Raw genomic sequence first — 18,925 nt, forward strand, 5'->3', positions numbered from 1 at the left:
GGCACAGCTCCAGGTACCCATGGCAACGCCCGATGACCCCGCCCACAGCATCAGCACCAGCCAAGTGCTTTTGTTCATCTGTGTGAGTGTGAGAGCTCGATTCAAAAACATACAAATCAGTGACGTCATACTTAATATTCATATGTTATGCACAGTATAATAATAATAATAAATATTGTTATTTTACATAATTTAAAAACATTTTTTATTAATGAATAATAAATATTATTAATGCATAATAAATAAGAATTGTATATTATTTTAAAATGGATGTTATTAATTTATTATTAATAAATAATACATAAAAAATAATTATAATAATATGTAATATTATTGTTACATTATGCTTTAATATTATTTTTGTTATTATATATACTGCATAATAAATAAGAATTTATATTATTTTAAAATGGTTGTTGTTATTAATTTATTATTAATAAATAGTACAAAATAAACAATAAATAACATTTTATTATAATATAATATTAGTAATATTATTCTTAATAGCCGCTATTTTTTTTAAGATGATGATGATGCACTTTCACACTTGTTTAGTTTGTAAAAATTATTTAGATTAAAAATAAACTATAATTAACTAAAATAACATTCATAAAAAAAACCTATTCATTGAATTTACTAAATTTTTTAAGGTAAGTGCTTGCAATCGGTTTATTTAAGCTACATGTACAATTTTAAATAAAACTACATTAAATACAACAAAATGTATTTAAATGTAGCTAAAATAAATTGATCGCAACCACTTATCTTAAAAAAAAACACTTACCTGTGATTTATATAAATTCTAATAAATAATGTTTTTTTCTTACTTTTTATTGTTATTTTTATTTCTTTTGTACCCTTTGATGCAATAATTATTTTTTAAATGCTTAATGCTAATGTTCAGTACTTTTTTATATAAATAAACAGATAAGTTCAGTACAAGCACATTATGATGTTATAGAGAGGAGATTGGGGCAAGTTGTCACAGTGTCTGTATCAGGTTTTGAATCAAAAGCCAAATAATACACATGCTTTCTTCACTTTTGTCTGTTGGTTTGGAATTCTGGTGTCAGAAATTAATGTTAATATTTGTTGGGAATCATGTGAACATAATTAATGCAGTGCATTTCTGTTGTGCAAAACAATAGTTTGATGTCCTTGTGTTAATCTTTGCATTGCTATTTCATGCTATTGTACGTTTTTTCCTGTTTTTAATCAGCTGTATGTTATGGAAAATGGCTTTTCTGTAACTCTAGAAAGTTTATTTCATATTTCATGGAAGGAGATTCTTAAAAAGCAGAAATAAAAGACAAAGAAGCTCATCTGCTGCTTCATGCTGCCACCTTCAGGACATTATGACTCCATCAAACACACATTTGAGTCATCGTGCAAATATGAATAAATGGCCGATAAGGCTTGATTATAATGTCATTAGTTTAATATACATTCATTTGGCACGAATCTTTTCAATTTACAAACAACAGTCTTGACTCCAGATGATTGCAAGCGAGTCATTTCAGTGAGAGATTTGTTCGATTCTGTTGAACCGGCAAGAATGAATCACTTGAACATGAATCACTTTGTAACGAACTCCACAATGAATCACATGAGCGAGCGATTCCGTACCGAGACATTACAATAAACATTAAATCTTCTTTCAAACACAGAGAGATTCCAGAACTGAAACTCCAGTGAACGAGCAGATCCCCCATGACTCGGAACATCGAATCTTTGAGTCGATTCAAAAGAATCAGCAGCGGTTTATTAGGCGTCTGCGATGTTGGTTAACGTTTAAAATGCATTTAATGCCAGTCACAACATTTTAAAAGACATCTGGTTGATAATCATTGTGCTTTTCTGCGATTGTCAGGTTAGTAGGGATTTTAGTTTGTTCAGAAATGAGTAACGATTAAATACAACGGCCTCAAAAAGTGTCTTAAACAGATTCAAAGTGTCTGAATGCCACTAAATGAGATGAGAAAATAGCTAAATACATGTCATTTGTTATAAAGAAAGATATGCAAACTGGTTTATTCAGTTTAGAATGTAAAACAGGTCAGATTCTGACACATTTGAAGTGAACAAATACTAATTGGAGTCACCGTATCAATATTTGAGATCAGAAATGAAGGTCCAGAAGAACAGTGTAATACTGTCACTGTGAGTAATGAAGTATTTTAAAACCTCCGTGTCAGAAAATGAACAAACACACCAATGATTAAAGACCAACATGTTATTTGGTCATAATCTGAACAACTAGTTAGTTACAGCAGTCAGTAACACTGATATATGTTTATATTCATGTGCTCGCTTTCTCTCTCCAGGCACTTGGGAGCCACAGATTCATACACAACACACACACACACACACACACACACACACACACACACATCACGTCACTCTCCTGTCCTGGATTAATGATAACAGATAAAAAGGGTGAATCTCATGAAGAAAGGACTCATATTTCAGCCCAAAATAAATTAAAAAGGATTGTCGTTGAGTGAATAACATTCTGTGCATAAAAGTATCATTTAGGGGAAAATGATGCAAAAATGTATTTTGTATATGTATATACATAATTAGCTAAAATGATGTTTTAAATTAATTTAATAAAAATTATAATCTTAAATTCAGCATAAAAATAGTACCAGAAATTATATAACATATATATAACAATTAAAAATTAAAACTATAGAAATTAGAATTACTATCATAAAGTATACTTGCATTTATCATTTTTGTAATAATAATATTATTATTATTACTATTTATTAATTATAATCATATATGTGTGTATATATATATATATATATATATATATATATATATATATATATAAATATATGTGTGTGTGTGTGTGTGTGTATATATATATATATATACACTTATGTATCAATAATATAATGTATGATATAATAATGATATAATGTATCATTTTAATTAGAAATTTAAATTATTAGTACTACCGTAATGTAAAGTACCTTTATACTTTTAAATACATAATTTGAGGGAAAAGCATTTAACTGTTGTAAAAAAATGTGTCAAAAAATCATAATGGTTCTACATCAGGCTACATGCTCTTTATGTAAAATAGAATTTAAAATATTCTACAAATATAACTAAAAAAAATTCCAAATATGATTATAATTATTATTTTTTCATTTTACAGTAAAATATGACCTGGACGAGTTGACTGTTTTCATGAGATTCACCCTGATATGAACGTGACAGATAAACGCCCTCTGCTGTTCACACACACACACACACACACACACACACACACGCGTGCTGTAAACTCAAAATGCATGTGTGTGTCTTCATCAAAGCCCCTGATGTGTGTGAAAACACACACATAAATCAGGACAATGAAGAAAATAGTGTTTCCAGACACACTTTCAGTCAGTATCGCACTTCCACAGCGTTCAGTCTGAGACGGAAACACACACCGCAGCAATCAGCTTCTGACCTGTGTTCTTGTCTTGCTCTCCCGTACAAATCTCAAAACATTCTTAAATCAAGATGCATGCAAAACGATGCACAATAAATAGTTTTTTTAAAGAATTCATCCAAATGAAGTAAAACAAGAACAAACACGTCCCAGTGGAGTAAGAAAAATTATTTAGCTTTCCCTTTGAAGTAAAAAATAGTTTCTGACCCCTACGACAGATATTTTTTCTTCTTGTTTGAAGCGTCAATTTTGATTCATTTTCATAAAACAAGACTTAATATCTCGAGTCATTTTGATTCTCAAGTAAATGCATCTTAATTTAAAAATGTTTTGACATTTGTACTGGAAAACAAGACTAAAATACCAAGTAAAAAATCTATTTTTTGCAGTGCACATATGCTTTTGCATCAGAAACAGAACTTTAAACTAGTCACATGACGCCAGGTATTTCCCGTCCTCCTCATTGGCAGCATTTGCTCAGGTTAAAACCCAAAAAAACTATAAATGTTGTTTTTTAGCTACCGCGCGCTGTGGCTGAACTGCTGAAATTTGCGCAGCAGGATCTGCATGAGGTCGAAGGTCATGAAGCTGATGCCGACGGCGATGGGCCCTTTGACCCAGTTCATGCTCAGGCCCTTGTAGAGGCCGCGGATCACGCCCTCCTCCCTCACGATCTCCCGCATGGTGCCCGAGATGCTGCCGTAGGTGTGTCCGGTGACCCCCGCCGTCTGCATGCGTCTGCGCACCACGTCCAGCGGGTAAGAGGCCGACTGACCGATCAATCCTGCGCACGCACCGAACGCCAGACGCTCGTACGAGAACGGATGAGAGCGACCCGTGTGCTCTGAAACAGAGAGACGAGACAAATACTGAATACTGGAAATAAATACTAAAACATGGCTAAATAAAAAAATCAACAATTTCTTGTAAATATATAAAATGTAATAAAACAATATATACATGATAATGTATGTTAATAATAATAATAATAAATAAATAAATAAATACAAATGGCCAATTAAATAATTTTTTTAATAAATATATAAAATGTAATAAACATTATATACTTGCTAATGTACGTTAATAATAATAATAATAATAATAATAATAATAAATAAAAATGGCAAATTAAATTAAACATTTTTAATAAATATATAAAATGTAATAAAACATAATATACATGATAATGTATGTTATTAATAATAATAATAATAATAATAATAATAATAATAATAATAATAATAATAATTGAAAATGGCCAATTAAACATTTTTAATAAATATATAAAATGTAATAAACATTATATACTTGCTAATGTACGTTAATAATAAAAATAATAATAATAAAATAAAAATGGCCAATTAAATACAACATTTTTAATATATAAAATGTAATAAAACATAATATACATAATGTATGTTAATAATAATAATAATAAATAAAAATGAATACATATATAAAATATCATAAATAATGATATACATGCTAATGTACGTTAATAATAATAAATAAAAATGGCAAATTTTTAAATAAATATATAAAATGTAATAAATCATAATATACAAGATAATGTACGTTAATAATAATAATTAACAGTTAAGTTTATAAATTATATTAATCTTAGTTAATGTTAATTTCAACATTTATTAATACATTATTAAATTCAAAAGTTGCATCTGTTAATATTATTTAACGGAGCTGAGCTAACATGAACTTACAATGAACAGCCATATTTTTATTAAATAAAATTAACAAAGATTAATACAGATAGTAACAAATCTAATGCTTATTGTTATTGTTAATGCTAATGTTGAAAAGTCTTACTGTTTTTTGTGGTGCAATTAAAATCTAAACTTAACAGTCAATTATTAATTACACTGAAAACAAAATAAAGCTAATGATAAAATGGAAGCTGGTTAAATTTCCAAGCTATAATAACCCTGAATCACACAGAGTCGTGCTTTACCTGCGTGGATTTTCTTGAGCGTCTCGTAGGTGAAGAAGCTGAGTCCCGCATACGGCACGACGCCGAGGATTGTGGGAGTAAACCCCCTGTAGAGCGTCTGCAGCCCCTCCTCACGAGAGATTCGGACGAACACGTGCAGGATGTTACTGTACCTGACCAGCAACGACATCACAACGACATCACACAGTGACATCACACAGCAACATCACACGGCGACATCACAGTGACATCACACGGCGACATCACACAGTGACATCACAGCGACATCACATCAAAACTCTCTTCATCTCGTTTGTCCAACTGCCAAAAAGGCTCCAAGATGATTAAAACATGACAAAACAACTAAGAATCTAAATGTTCTTTAATTGAATTCACCCCGACAATGTTTCGTTGTCTTTGAAAACCTGGATTTGTTTTTTAAAATTGTGATTTCTAGAACTGGAGTAGTCATGGAAATTAATTAAATATTAAAACACCATGATCCGTTTTATAAAGAGCATACTTTTTTTTTTTTGTTATGTCAAGCTCTAAAATATTTCATCAGGTAGAAATTGTGGGTTTTAAAAATCATTTTCAGTGTTATTTTAGTATTATTTCTATACTATTATAGTAGTCCTTAATATATTATATTTTAATATTTGAGCTTTTATTTTTACATTTTCAGTTTGTTTTGGTAATTTCATCATGTGCTCTTGTCATTTTTATTAGTTTTAATTTTATTGTTAATATTTTTTATTCCGCTTTCCTTTATTTTATTTCACTTTTAGTTTTAGTCATTTTAGTACTTAAAGGGATACTCCACCCTAAAATGAAAATTTTGTCATTAATCACTGACCCCCATGCCGTTTCAAACCCGTCTTCGGAACACAATTTAAGAGATTTTGGATGAAAACCCGGAGGCCTGTTACTGTCCCATAGACTGCCAAATAAATAACAGTGTCAAGGTCCAGAGAAGGTATGAAAGTCAGAATACTCCATCTGCCATCAGACGTGCAATCTGGGTTATATGAAGTGACAGAAACACTTTTTGTAAGTGAAGAAAACAAAAATATCCACTTTATTCAACAATTCCTTTGTCAACAGTCTCCTCTGTGTCTCTCCATATCACATTAATCTACCAATGATCTTCTGTGTCATCCGCGCCACAAGGATGCGCTGTTTCTACATGTATTTAGCTTTGATTTTAAATAAAACAAACACAAATCCTTGTGGCGCGGATGATACAGAAGAGCATACACAGCATACAGTGATATGGAGAGACACAGAGGAGACTGTTGACAAAGGAATTGTTGAATAAAGTCGTTATTTTTGTTTTCATCGCTTCATATAACCCAGATTGCACGTCTGATGGCAGATGGAGTATTCTGACGACGACTTTCATAACTTTCCTGGACCATGACACTTATTTACTTGTCTATGGGACAGTCTCAAGCCTCCCGGTTTTCATCCAAAATATCTTAAATTGTGTTCCGAAGACGAACGGAGCTTTTACAGGTTTTATATTAGCATGTTCAAAAACAACTCTGTTTTAGTGCATGTTCCTTTAAATGCTAATGAGCTCTGCTGACTCCGCCCCTCTCTGACGTCACAAAGACAGGCATCTGAGTTCTTCTCGATTTGAGAAAGGGGAAATGATTTAACGAGATTAAAAAAAAAAACACTGGGTGAATTTTTATAATTATAGGGTGGTTGTGCGCACACACTGCCAACACACATATCATCCAGTTCAGTCGGTGAGAGGATGCAGGTCTTACATCTCTTTGGGTGTGACGGCCATGCGAGCTCGGACCATGTCCAGCGGATATGTGATCATGGCAGCCGTGGTTCCCGCCAGCGAACCAGCCAGCAGCCTCGGCACCGGCGGCAGAGCTCTGCAAAACAACATGTTGTTTCATTTCTTATTTGTAAGCCGATTCGGCTAAACGAACAGATGAAGAGTTCATTTGCAAAAACAGATAACTCCATAATATCATTAAAATCAATCAAACTGCAGCTGGGTGATTTGATTAAGTAATAATAACTCAAATAAATACAGGTAAATTACAAAATTAAAGTCAATGCAAGTTATAAATACAATTAATCACATTTGTTTACATAATATATGTGTGTATACTGTGTATATTTATTATGTATATATAAATACAAACACATGCATGCATGTATATATTTAAGAAAAATATGTTGTGTTTATATATGAAATATATTTATATAAACAGAATATAAATATAAAATATATTAAATAAAATTATTAAATATTTTTTTTAAATAAAATATATAAATATATAAATGAATATACAAAACTAAATATATACTTTAATTGTTTGTGTATATACTTTAATTGTTAATTGTTTGACAGCAAGCACATATAACTCCAAAAGTAGTTTTTGGCAAAAGTATAGTTTCAGAGTTTCAAATCTCACTCACTTGCCCTGGAAGCCGTAATACTGTCCCAGAATCCTCTTGTATTGTTCATGAGCGCAGAACTGGATGGCGGCGTATGGAATAACACGCACCATGGTGGCCGAGTTTCCCCTCCACAGACTGAAGAAGCCATCCTTCAGATACGTGCGGTAAATCAACCTGTACGCCTCCTGCAAACCACAAACATCCCAGAATAAAACAGGATTTCTGTGTTTGTTGTGCATTTCAATTCAATACCATTTAAACATCACAAGCATTTCAAATCATATGCAAAACCGCTGACACATTACATCAGATAAGTATTCACAAAGATGGAGAAAATACTCACCTTCGCAGAGAATCTATTCGACGACACTAAAATGAGAAGATAAGAGAAATATTGAGTTTCAGCCGATTTCAGCTGATACAGAATAAACTAAACTTTTCCAGCACTATATGCAACATTTATTGTGCAACTACAAGAAAAAAACATTCATGCATCAGCTTTAAATTGTAAATTTACTTCCAGTTTTAGTATGAAGACACGGAAAATAAATAAATAAATAGCTATTTTAAAAAAAAAAAAAATCTCTTTTTGTTATGTTTTAACCATTCGATATGACTATACACTAATAATAATAACATCTTATTATTGTTTTCATTTAAATATTTATAGTATTACGTTATAATAAATTAAACAAAACAATAAAATACGCTACAATAGTAATATTACCATTGCAATATTATTATTATTAGTGCTTTCATTCTAGCAAGAATCCACTGGGAGATCAAAAAGCTGTTATGTATTATACAACACATTTATAATTGATTCTTATTACAAATTTGTCATGCTTTCAAATGCATGTCAGAAGTGACCCAAACTCGCTGGATCTAAACAAATCACACAGATGACCTCTCTGGGGTGCAAAGGTCACAAGTTTGCATCCTTGTCCACTCACGCTTGACACTAAGCAGCTGCACCTAATGCGATGACATTCAGACATCTACAGGCCAGACTGAGTGTTTAAATACTTCAGCGCATCTGTACATGTTCAGTAAGTGAGTCAGGGAAGGTGTATAAGAGTTCCTGTTCTTGCCTTGGAAGATAATCTTGGTTCGGTCCAGCGGGGCGACGGCTGTTTTGGCCACGGCTCCTGCGAACGCCCCCGAGAGCAGAGAGTTCAAGACTGTGCGACCCTGTTTAAAACCCTGCGTGCACACACAGAGAGAGAGAGAGATCACACATTAGTTCTGATTCACGAGGGTTTACACATAGAAACAAATACTAGTCCATATCTTCTAATAGATACAAGACACACCCAGTGTGTTAATGCTGTAACATGTCCAGGCATGAGCACAATCTTTAGAGCAGAACAGGTTTATATTCACACTTCGACGAAGCCTTGAGCTGAATGATTGTCTGAACACGAGGAAAGCAGGAACACTGGGTTGAGTTAAACCCGTCAGGTCCTAGCATGTGTTCTGTTTGAGCAGCACTTAGTCACTTCGATACAAAAAAAAATGAATTTGCCCTGTCAATAAAATATGAAGGCTCTAAAAACAACCTCAGATATGATCCTTTTCCTGATAGAAGCAGTTTAAAAGGGTTTCTACGTGCTACAGACTAAGACTGCACAATTTAAAATGTATTTATTTATCCTGTATTTTTCCAGGAAGGTCGCACTGAGATAAAATAAATCTCTTCTTCCAGGGAGTCCGGGCCAAGATGACCATACAAAAATTTCACAAACATAAACCTCAGAAGACAAAATTATATAGAAGCAAAGCAAAAACAATAATCATAAATCAGTACATTAATTAAAACAACAACATGGTTCATTTGCTGCACAATTTTTTTTTTTAAATATTCAAAGAAGGAATTGTTCAAATAAAGTAATGAATAAATACTAAATAATAAAAATCTAAAAATATATATATATATATATTTTTTTAATTAAAAAAAAATAAATAAAATAAAATAGCTTTACAAGCCTCTCAGGTTTGCTTTGATTATTTATTTATTTCTTATTTTTATTTTTTGGAGTTGCACAATTTGAATATTTTTATATAAAGTGTTGTGATTATGCATCAATAAGGTCTATAAAGTAATTATAATAATAATAATAATAATTTTATTTATAAGATTTAATATGATTTTTATTTAGTAATAATAATAATAATTATTATTATTATTATTGTTTATAATTATTATTATTTATTACTACTACTAAATTAAAATGACTAAATAAAAAAAATAAGAAATGGTAGTATTGTAATATTTTGCTGTATTGTACTGTATCACAGCCTTCACAAGCCTCTTATAGCATCAATAATGTCTATAAAATAATAATAATAATAATAATAATAATAATAATTGTATTTATAAGATTTAATAAGATTTTTATTTAGTAATAATAATAATAATTATTATTGTTTATTATTATTATTATTTATTACTACTACTAAATAAAAATGACTAAATAAAACAAAATAAGAAATGAGAGTATTGTAATATTTCGCTGTATTATAGCCTTCACAAGCCTCTCAGTTTGCTGTTTTTATTTGTAGGGATGCGCAATTTAGCCATAGTTTTGTGATCACTATCAATATTTTTATATATAATAATAAATTTTAATTATCATCATCATCGTTATTATTATTACTAAATAAAAATCTAAAAAAATACTAAATAAAATTTGATATATTACTATTATAATATTGTATTGCAGTCTTTGTGACTTAATAATCATTTATGTATAATTTTTATTTCTATTAGTTGTGTAGACCTTAAACAGACATAAAGAGCTCATGTGAATTCTCGTTAAACACTAAAATGTGCCGGACAGCAACCCACATGGACATAAAAACAAAGAAATGATGATCATCATACTAACTATAATAACAGCTTACTGAAATAGAAAATGACTCTCTTGCTCTAATTTTAAAAGTTTGACATTGCTTCAAATCATCCCACGCATCTCCAAAATCATCAAATTAAAAATAAAATGCAAATATTCTATTTCAACACATCAGGCTTCGTAATCAAGTAAGAGGTCGTAGTGTGAACAGACACGACATGCAGTGAATATAGTCACATTATAACACTCTCAAGTGTCTTATTGTTATTATAAAACAGTCACTGCATAATACAAATAATAAGGATGCAAATTTGCTTTAAAAATTAATTTCATATAGAAGCTGTCCGGTGATATGCACACTGGCTGCAATGATTATTATAATTAACGGAAAACAAAACCCTTTTAATTTCTTGAAATAAAATAAAAGTCTGAAATAGAATACTTATATTACTTATTTTATTTCAGCAAGTTAGTGAAAAGAAACATTTCTTTGTTTAATTTAACTGGATGCACTAAATTAGCTAAAACTAAAAAAATAAAATAAAAAAAATTATATAAATTAAAATAAAAATGCAAAAAAAACAAAACAACTAAAAACAAATTAAAAATATTATATATAATATTAAAGCATAGTGGGACTCTAAAGCACTATTTTAAGAAAACAGATCAAGGAAAATACATCGTCATTTGGAGACGAGATATTTGATCCCAAGATCACTGAGGGGGAAAATGAACCCATGACTGAACCCGGAAATTATATTTTCCACTGATAAAACGGTAAACAGCTTTAAGAGTTCTTCCTAGCATGCCATCCTGAACTCATCTGTGAGTAATGCACGAGTAATCTGACTTCCTGTAGACTGGAAACATTTAGACGCTTCCCAAACACTGGTCTTCTGTTCTTCCTGCTGCAAGAATGAAGGCCAGCCTAACCTCACAAACCGGTTTTTACATCTGCATTCTTTAACAGCTCAGTGAATGATACAGTGCAATTATTTACATAGAAATACAATGCAACAGTCCTGTCATCATTTACTTGCACTCAAGTCAAACCCAGATGATCACAAAAGAGGTCTACAGTTTTAAAATAACATAAGGATGAGTAAATCTAACTTCACACTTTCTTGAAATAATTCTGTGCAATCTCATTGGCTGTTCTCTGCTGTGGGCGGGTTCAGAAGAGAGTATGCTCACCTCTGATTGGCTGGAGGCGGGGCGGGGCAGCACTTCGCCCTTTGTCAGCGCCCCCTGGTGTTCTGCATTCCCCATGCCCACCTGATCCATTCATACACACCAGAGTACACGGGGCTCGCCGGCCCGACACACACACACACACACACACACACACACTCACAACCAAACCTGGAACAACAAGAGAGAAACATTAGAAAGCAACACCATATCATATAACGCACAAAACGATTTCAAAATCTGCAAATACGTCTTCTAGATAAGAAACGGACCTCACCGTAACAACCCAAGTAATCCATACATACAAACAAAAAAACAAAACAAATAAGATCAGAAATTAAGTTATGTATAGTTTTTCTATACAGAAGGCGTCTTGAAGCTGTCATTACCAAACAAAGGCTTTTGTACAAAGTATTAAATAAGTCGCTTTTGCTTGTGTCATTCCATTTTATTACACATAACTTCATTTCTTAATTAACAGTTGTTTTGTTTTCTTTGTCTGTATGGAGTACTTGAGTTGTGATTGACATCTGGTGAAAATCTCATGTCAGCAGAAATATATGTGACCCTGGAGCACAAAACCAGTTTTAAGTCTATGGGATATATTTGTAGCAACAGCCAAAAATACACTGCATGGGTCAAAATTATAATTTTTTCTTTTATGCCCAAAATCATTAGGATATTAAGTAAAGATCATGCTCCATGAAGATATTTTGTAAATGTCCTACCGTAAATATATCAAAACTTAATGTTTGATTAGTAATATGCATTGCTAAGAACTTCATTTGAACAACTTTAAAGATGATTTTCTCAATATTTAGATTTTTTTGCTCCCTCAGATTCCAGATTTTCAAATAGTTGTATCTCAGACAAATATTGTCCTCCTAACTAGGGCTGGGCCGATAAACGATATCACATCGAATCGCGATAAAATTTAAATCGATAACGATGATAAGCTCCGGACATTTTCACTCGATATGGATTGATCCAAGAACCAATCACACAGCAGAAATATGCGACAGCAGCGTGCACGTGCACGTGCACGTCAGTACACAGTCCTACCGCACTTTGCAAGCGAACTCGAAACGACGACAAAAGACCCCAAAAATGAGTGGAAGTAGCGACGAAAGTGAAACTAACCTCGGGTTATCATCAACAAATGACGAAATTGTCGACAAAAAGGGTAGCACGAATTCCGTAATATGGAAGTGGTTTGGTTATCTAAAAAGTGACGAAGCGCAGATTAAAACGATCTGTAAAATATGTCGTCAGTTTGTAAAAACCAAGACTGGCAACACAACCAACCTATTCCATCACCTAAAAAAGTATCACCCAAACGACCACGCCGAGAGCATGAAAATGCGGGCCGATGCTACTCCGTCAACAAGCAGGGCTAGCAGTGGGGCTGTACCGAAGCAAAAATCGATCGTGTCGTCTTTCGTGGCTATTACCCCCTATGAGAAGAGTTCCAAAAGGAGCAAGGACATAACCAGGGCCGTTTCTTACTTTTTAGCAAAAGAAATGATGCCCCTAAGCACAGTGGAACAAGACGGGTTTAGGAAATTAGTTAAAGTGCTTGACTCACGTTACGAGCTCCCTGGCAGAAAATACTTTTCCAAAACCGCACTGCCTCAGCTATATGAAGAGTGCCGCGAAAAGCTGGAAAATAATCTAAGGAATGTGAAATATTTTGCCACTACCTCCGACCTATGGTCGAGCAGAACATCCGAGCCATATATGAGCCTCACCATTCATTACATTGACGAGGAGTGGTGTCTGCAATCAAGATGCTTGCAAACTGCATATTTTTCCGGATGACCATACTGCGGAAATACTTTCTGCGGGTCTGGAGGATGCACTCGCATCTTGGGGCCTTAGCGAGGACCGCCAGGTGTGCATCACAACAGACAACGGCGCAAACATCGTCAAGGCTGTCTCGCTTAAAAACTGGACTCGTCTGAAATGTTTTGGTCACCGGCTACATCTAGCCATTGGTAAGTTAACCATCTAAAAAATTTAAAGTTTTCAGTGCTAAACAGCATATGAGGATTTATAAAATATCCTAATTGATTTCACAGCATTTAAAGCTATATCACGTTTGACTGCATAATTTAGAATATGCTGTCGTATTCATACTGTCCTAACAAACACCAACTTGCGTGTGGTTGTGTGCTGTAAAGGCAGTGATAAATAAATAAATGGTCGCGTAGCCTTGCTTTACGCTATTTGATAAATATGCATATATATTAAGTATGTTAAATGCCGTTAATGTTTTTTAAAATGTAAGTAATGCATCTATTCCACAATAATAATGTGATAATTTCTCATAATTAATTCCGTTTTGATTCAGTTACATTTCTGTTGACATTAAAGTTGTCATGGCATGCTTAAGCTTAAGTTTATTGTTGCAGTAACTAGCCTTTATTTAACTCAGATTTATAGGATAAAAGACAGCCCTAGTGTGTAAGGTCTAAATGTAGTTTCTCGCTGATTGAAAATCTCATAACATTGTAATTTATCATCACAAAATAATTTATCATCACAAAATAATTTTTATCATCACAAATAAGTAATTTTTTACAATCGTCTTTTGCCTTTTAAAGATTCTAAACATGTACCTATATTGTTTTCTTTATCATCAGAGGTGAGTATGAGAGACCAGAGAATCCAAAGAGCCATGGGTGTGTGCAAAAAAGTTGTCAGTGCTTTTTCCTTCTCTTGGAAAAAGAAACGAGAACTAGCGGTCACTCAAGAGGAGCTCAAGCTGCCAAGGCACAAGTTGATCACAGAATCACCCACCAGGTGGGGGTCCCGCCATGCCATGATAGCACGAGTGCTAGAGCAAGAGAAGGCCATTGCAAAAACGTTTTATCAGCTGAAAAAAAAACAAGGCACTTGGCTCCCTCATGGCAGGACATCGATGTTCTGGAGTCTGTGTGTAAGGCTCTAAACCCACTTGCTGATTTCACTGATGCCCTTTCTGGTGAAAAATATGTGAGTGTGTCGTACCTGAAACCTGTACTGCATCTTTTCAGTGAGGAGGTCTTGAAACCTGTAGCTGATGACTCGGAGCTCACCAAGACCATCAAGGCTTCTGTCATCAGCTATCTGAATGAGAAATATGACAACGCTGCCACTGATGATCTTCTGAGCATAGCATCCCTTGTTGATCCTCGTTTTAAGACACGCTACATCAAAGATGACAAGGTTGAGGCTGTGAAATCCAGAGCTGTAGCTCAGATGCTGGATGAATGTCAGAGTACATCGCAAGCTGCTCCTGCAGTCCCATCCATTTCACTGGGAGGAGGCAAAGGTGACGGTGCTGCTGCTACCACCAGCCAAATTGCAGAAGATGACACTGGGCAGCTTTTTCAAGAAGTCCTACGCCAAGTCTACTGCAACATCTGATCTCACAGAACAGCAGGCTATTGAAGCTGAACTAAATGGCTACCTGCAAAGCTCCTGATGCAGACAGCGAGACCAACCCCCCTGGAATGGTGGAAGATAAATTCAGCAATATACCCCAGAGTGAGCCTCCTGGCAAAACGTTACCTGTGTATTCCTGCCACCAGCTCACCCTCAGATCGTGCTTTTAGCACAGGTGGTAATATAGTGTCCTGCCACAGGGCAGCTTTTAAGCCAGACACTGTGGACAGACTAGTGTTTCTGGCAAAAAACCTGTAAAAAGTTTACAAATTGTGTGCACTAGCTAAAAGTTGAATATTTTTGTTTACATTTTGCAAATTTTAATATCTACCTCTTAAAGCCAGACACAGTGGACAGACTAGTGTTTTCTGGCAAAAAACCTGTAAAAGTTTTACAAATTGTGTGCACTAGCTAGTTGTTGTATATTTTTCATGTTTACGTTTTGCACATTTAAAATACCTCTTAAATCCAGACACTTTTTACAGACCAGTCTTCCTGGCAAAAAAAATAAAAAATACAACTGAAAGTTTTACAAATTGTGTGCACTAGCTAAAAGTTGAATATTTTTGTTTACATTTTGCAAATTTAATCTACCTCTTAAAGCCAGACACAGTGGACAGACCAGTCTTCCTGGCAAAATAAGAAAAAAAAATACAACTGAAAGTTTTACAAATTGTGTGCACTTGCTAGAAGTTGTATATTTTTATGTTTATATTTTGCACATTTAATGTACCTCTTAACGCCAGACACTGTTTACAGTTAGTCTTCTGGTGGTGAAAAAAAAACTGTAATGTTTACAAATTATGTTTACAATAGTATTATGTTTACTTTTTTTGGAAATGTGTAATTTTTTTTTTAATAAACTATACTTTTAAAGTGTAATTTAATGAACCCATCTCATTTTTGTGGCTTCAGTCATTCAGGCATACTATTTTTAAGCTGGAAGCATTAACAACTTGTATCGAATATCGAAAATCGTTATCGTTCAATATGGATATTTTATTTAGAGATCACATTTTTGCCATATCGCCCAGCCCTACTCCTAACAAACCATACATCAATGGAAAGGTTATTTATTCAGCTTTCAGATGATGCATAAATCTCAATTTCGAAAAATTGACACTTATATTGATATTTAGTGAGAAAAATGGTGACGTGTACAATACTTATTTTACCTGTTGTATATATTTAAAAAAAAAAAAAAAAAAAAAAGGATTAAACCGACAAACACAAATTCTACCTAAAAATTAAATAAAGATAATCAATAATACAAAATTTAAAATCTAGAGATTAAGTTAAAGGGATAGTTCTCCCATTTTTTACTATGGAAGTCAATGGCTACCGTCGACTGTTTGGTTACCAACATTCTTCAATATACTCCATCTGTGTTCAGCTGAAGAAAGAGCAGGGACTCATACAGGTTCAGAACAACATGAGGGTGAGGTACTGACAGAAAGTTCATTTTTGGGTGAACTGTACCTTTAACTACTCTGAACGAGCAGCAGTCGAACCTGAGCTCTATTCTCAGCGGAGGAGGTGAACGAGGCTCAGTGGGTGAAAGGTCCTTCAGACTGACACACATTCAGTGCATACGAACCCTTCAGACCCTCAAAAGTCCTGCAGACGCACACCCTTGAAACGCTGCATGGCCTGTCACACGTGACTGCAATCCTGAGAGATCACAATGACTTGCTAACCCTCGTTCAGTGATTCACAGCTTTTAAAACCCAGGTTAAGCAACATTTCACAATTGCATGAAACTGCATTTTAATCTTCAGGAAACTAATCTTGATTTCAATGTTTCACAATGTTCTTACACTGAAGAGGAAACCTGGTGTTGGAAACATTTACTATAAATTTCACAAATAAATACAAAGAAACAGCAAGTATCACACTGGATTTTTAAGTGGAAAGATAATTTATTTTAATGATTTTTGTTGTATTTACAACGTCATATTTTATCCTGGGTAAAACATTGATAGTGTAAAGCCTACAACAAGATTACCTTGTTAACCTAGTGTTAAAAATGACACGGGGTTAAAGAATTTAAAGTGAGAAAAGGTTTTTTAATAATTAAATCAAGGCGACAGAGCAGGATCTGTTCCCCATTGGGTTAACTGACATTAACATGCTAAGACAGGCTATAAATGTGACATAAAGCAAGGCTTTTAATTTGTTTAGATGCCACTGAATATAATCACCCTTGTGCACATCCTAAAAAGACAGCTACTGTATATATTTCCATGTGTAAAAAAACCCAATTTATACTGTGCAAAATTATATATAAATGTGTAAAACATTACATTTTTATTACATTATTTATTTACTTGTTTAAAAAACTCACTACAGCATTGTACTGGTAGATGCATTATTTATTTTAATATTTAATTTAGTATTTTCTTTTTTTTGCATTATTTTAATACATTTTGATCCATTAAAAAATAAAATATTTATTTTAATATATAATATTTACATGTCAGTGATGCATGCTATTTAAACATTATTAATGTCTATTTGGCTTAATATTATTTGCTTAAAACATTTTTTTTTTTTTTTTGTCTGTAAACTTTCCCACATACCCCTAGACCTCAGTCTGGTTTCTTATAAGCATAATGTGATAAACATCACATACTTTTTCATGCATTAAATCAACAATGTGTTTAATAAGACCAAGCTAGTCAACACCAACCTAAAAAACTTATATATGAATCATAATCATTACGCTGTCCATTCTGACAAACAGCTTAACGTTACCAAGTAAAAGCATCAAACACAACACACCTGTCAACAGAACATCAAAGCTTATTTATAACACACCAGATTCATTTACAACCAAGGATTAAGAAGACTGATGACGTCACATGAAATCGAACTTTATTAAATATTTACTCGGATGAACTCATGACACACTTCTCAATATCAGTATCAAAGTGCTTTAGCCTTGTAGCCTGTTAGCAAAACAACTGTTATCATGATATTTCGAGGGAGCTCTCGCTTACCTGACTGTCTGAAAGCACCTGTTGTAGCTCTCTGCGTTAAATCACGAGAAAAACACCGACTTCAGCGGAATCTGAAGACGATCTGCTCAAACATTCCCATGCTGTTGGTCTGCTAAACTCATAAACAAACATATGATGAAGCGATGAACTCCAGTCACCATCCACTTAACGTTACATAAACAGCAGCCAGTCACCATCCACATTAAAAACCCGCTCGCGTCAAACTAACGCGCGGCTGCAGGCGTCCGTTTCGCAGGAAAGCCGATTAAACACATTTTATGTCACTTTCCGTGACTTTTAGAGCTGCTTTACTCGCGCGTTTCACGCGTCTGAGGCGGTGCTGTCACACTGGCACGCGAGCGATGAAGGGCGAGGCCCGGTGCATTGTGGGAGTTGTAGTCCGGGGCGGGAGCGCGCTCGGCGTGGATAGGCTCGCTCGATGGGAGTAAACAGTGAGAACGAGCCAGAAATAGCGAGAAAGGCGTGTGAGGTATTATGGTATCGACGCGATGCGATGATAATGTCAGGGTGTGCCTTTTAATTACTACGCTTCTGGTAATCAGATCATAATAATGATGACTTTATATCTATTTAAAGCACTGCTGAAACACTACTCGTTTGCAGAAACTAATACTTT

General features: G+C 33.7%; 1 protein-coding gene across 4 annotated transcripts; it reads right to left on the reverse strand.

The window, feature by feature from the left end:
• Positions 1 to 2,911: 2,911 nt before the first annotated feature.
• On the reverse strand, positions 2,912 to 18,904 carry slc25a42 (solute carrier family 25 member 42). 4 transcript variants are annotated; one of them, XM_042719104.1, is made up of 8 exons: positions 18,289 to 18,904; positions 11,867 to 12,010; positions 8,912 to 9,023; positions 8,164 to 8,189; positions 7,839 to 8,005; positions 7,169 to 7,285; positions 5,415 to 5,566; positions 2,912 to 4,292 (listed from the first exon to the last, which is right to left on the reverse strand). In XM_042719104.1, exons 2-8 carry the CDS (start codon positions 11,954 to 11,956, stop codon positions 3,967 to 3,969), a joined length of 990 nt encoding a protein of 329 aa, XP_042575038.1. In that variant the 5' UTR covers positions 11,957 to 12,010; positions 18,289 to 18,904; the 3' UTR covers positions 2,912 to 3,966. The 4 variants fall into 4 exon arrangements, with proteins under 4 accessions (XP_042575038.1, XP_018974418.2, XP_042575036.1 ...); XM_019118873.2 differs by having other exon boundaries at positions 11,867 to 12,034; XM_042719102.1 differs by lacking the exon at positions 18,289 to 18,904 and adding an exon at positions 16,769 to 16,960 and having other exon boundaries at positions 11,867 to 12,034.
• Positions 18,905 to 18,925: the final 21 nt, after the last annotated feature.

This window comes from Cyprinus carpio, chromosome B2 (genome assembly GCF_018340385.1).
Source record: "Cyprinus carpio isolate SPL01 chromosome B2, ASM1834038v1, whole genome shotgun sequence".
Lineage (NCBI taxonomy): Eukaryota > Metazoa > Chordata > Actinopteri > Cypriniformes > Cyprinidae > Cyprinus > Cyprinus carpio.

Excerpts from the sequence above, each read along its gene's own strand:
- slc25a42 (XM_042719104.1), bottom strand. The coding sequence starts at position 11,956 with ATGGATCAGGTGGGCATGGGGAATGCAGAACACCAGGGGGCGCTGACA. Across the intron at positions 8,190-8,911 it reads AACCAAGATTATCTTCCAAG|TGTCGTCGAATAGATTCTCT; the intron begins GCAAGAACAGGA and ends TTCTCATTTTAG. Across the intron at positions 7,286-7,838 it reads TATTACGGCTTCCAGGGCAA|AGCTCTGCCGCCGGTGCCGA; the intron begins GTGAGTGAGATT and ends GTTGTTTTGCAG.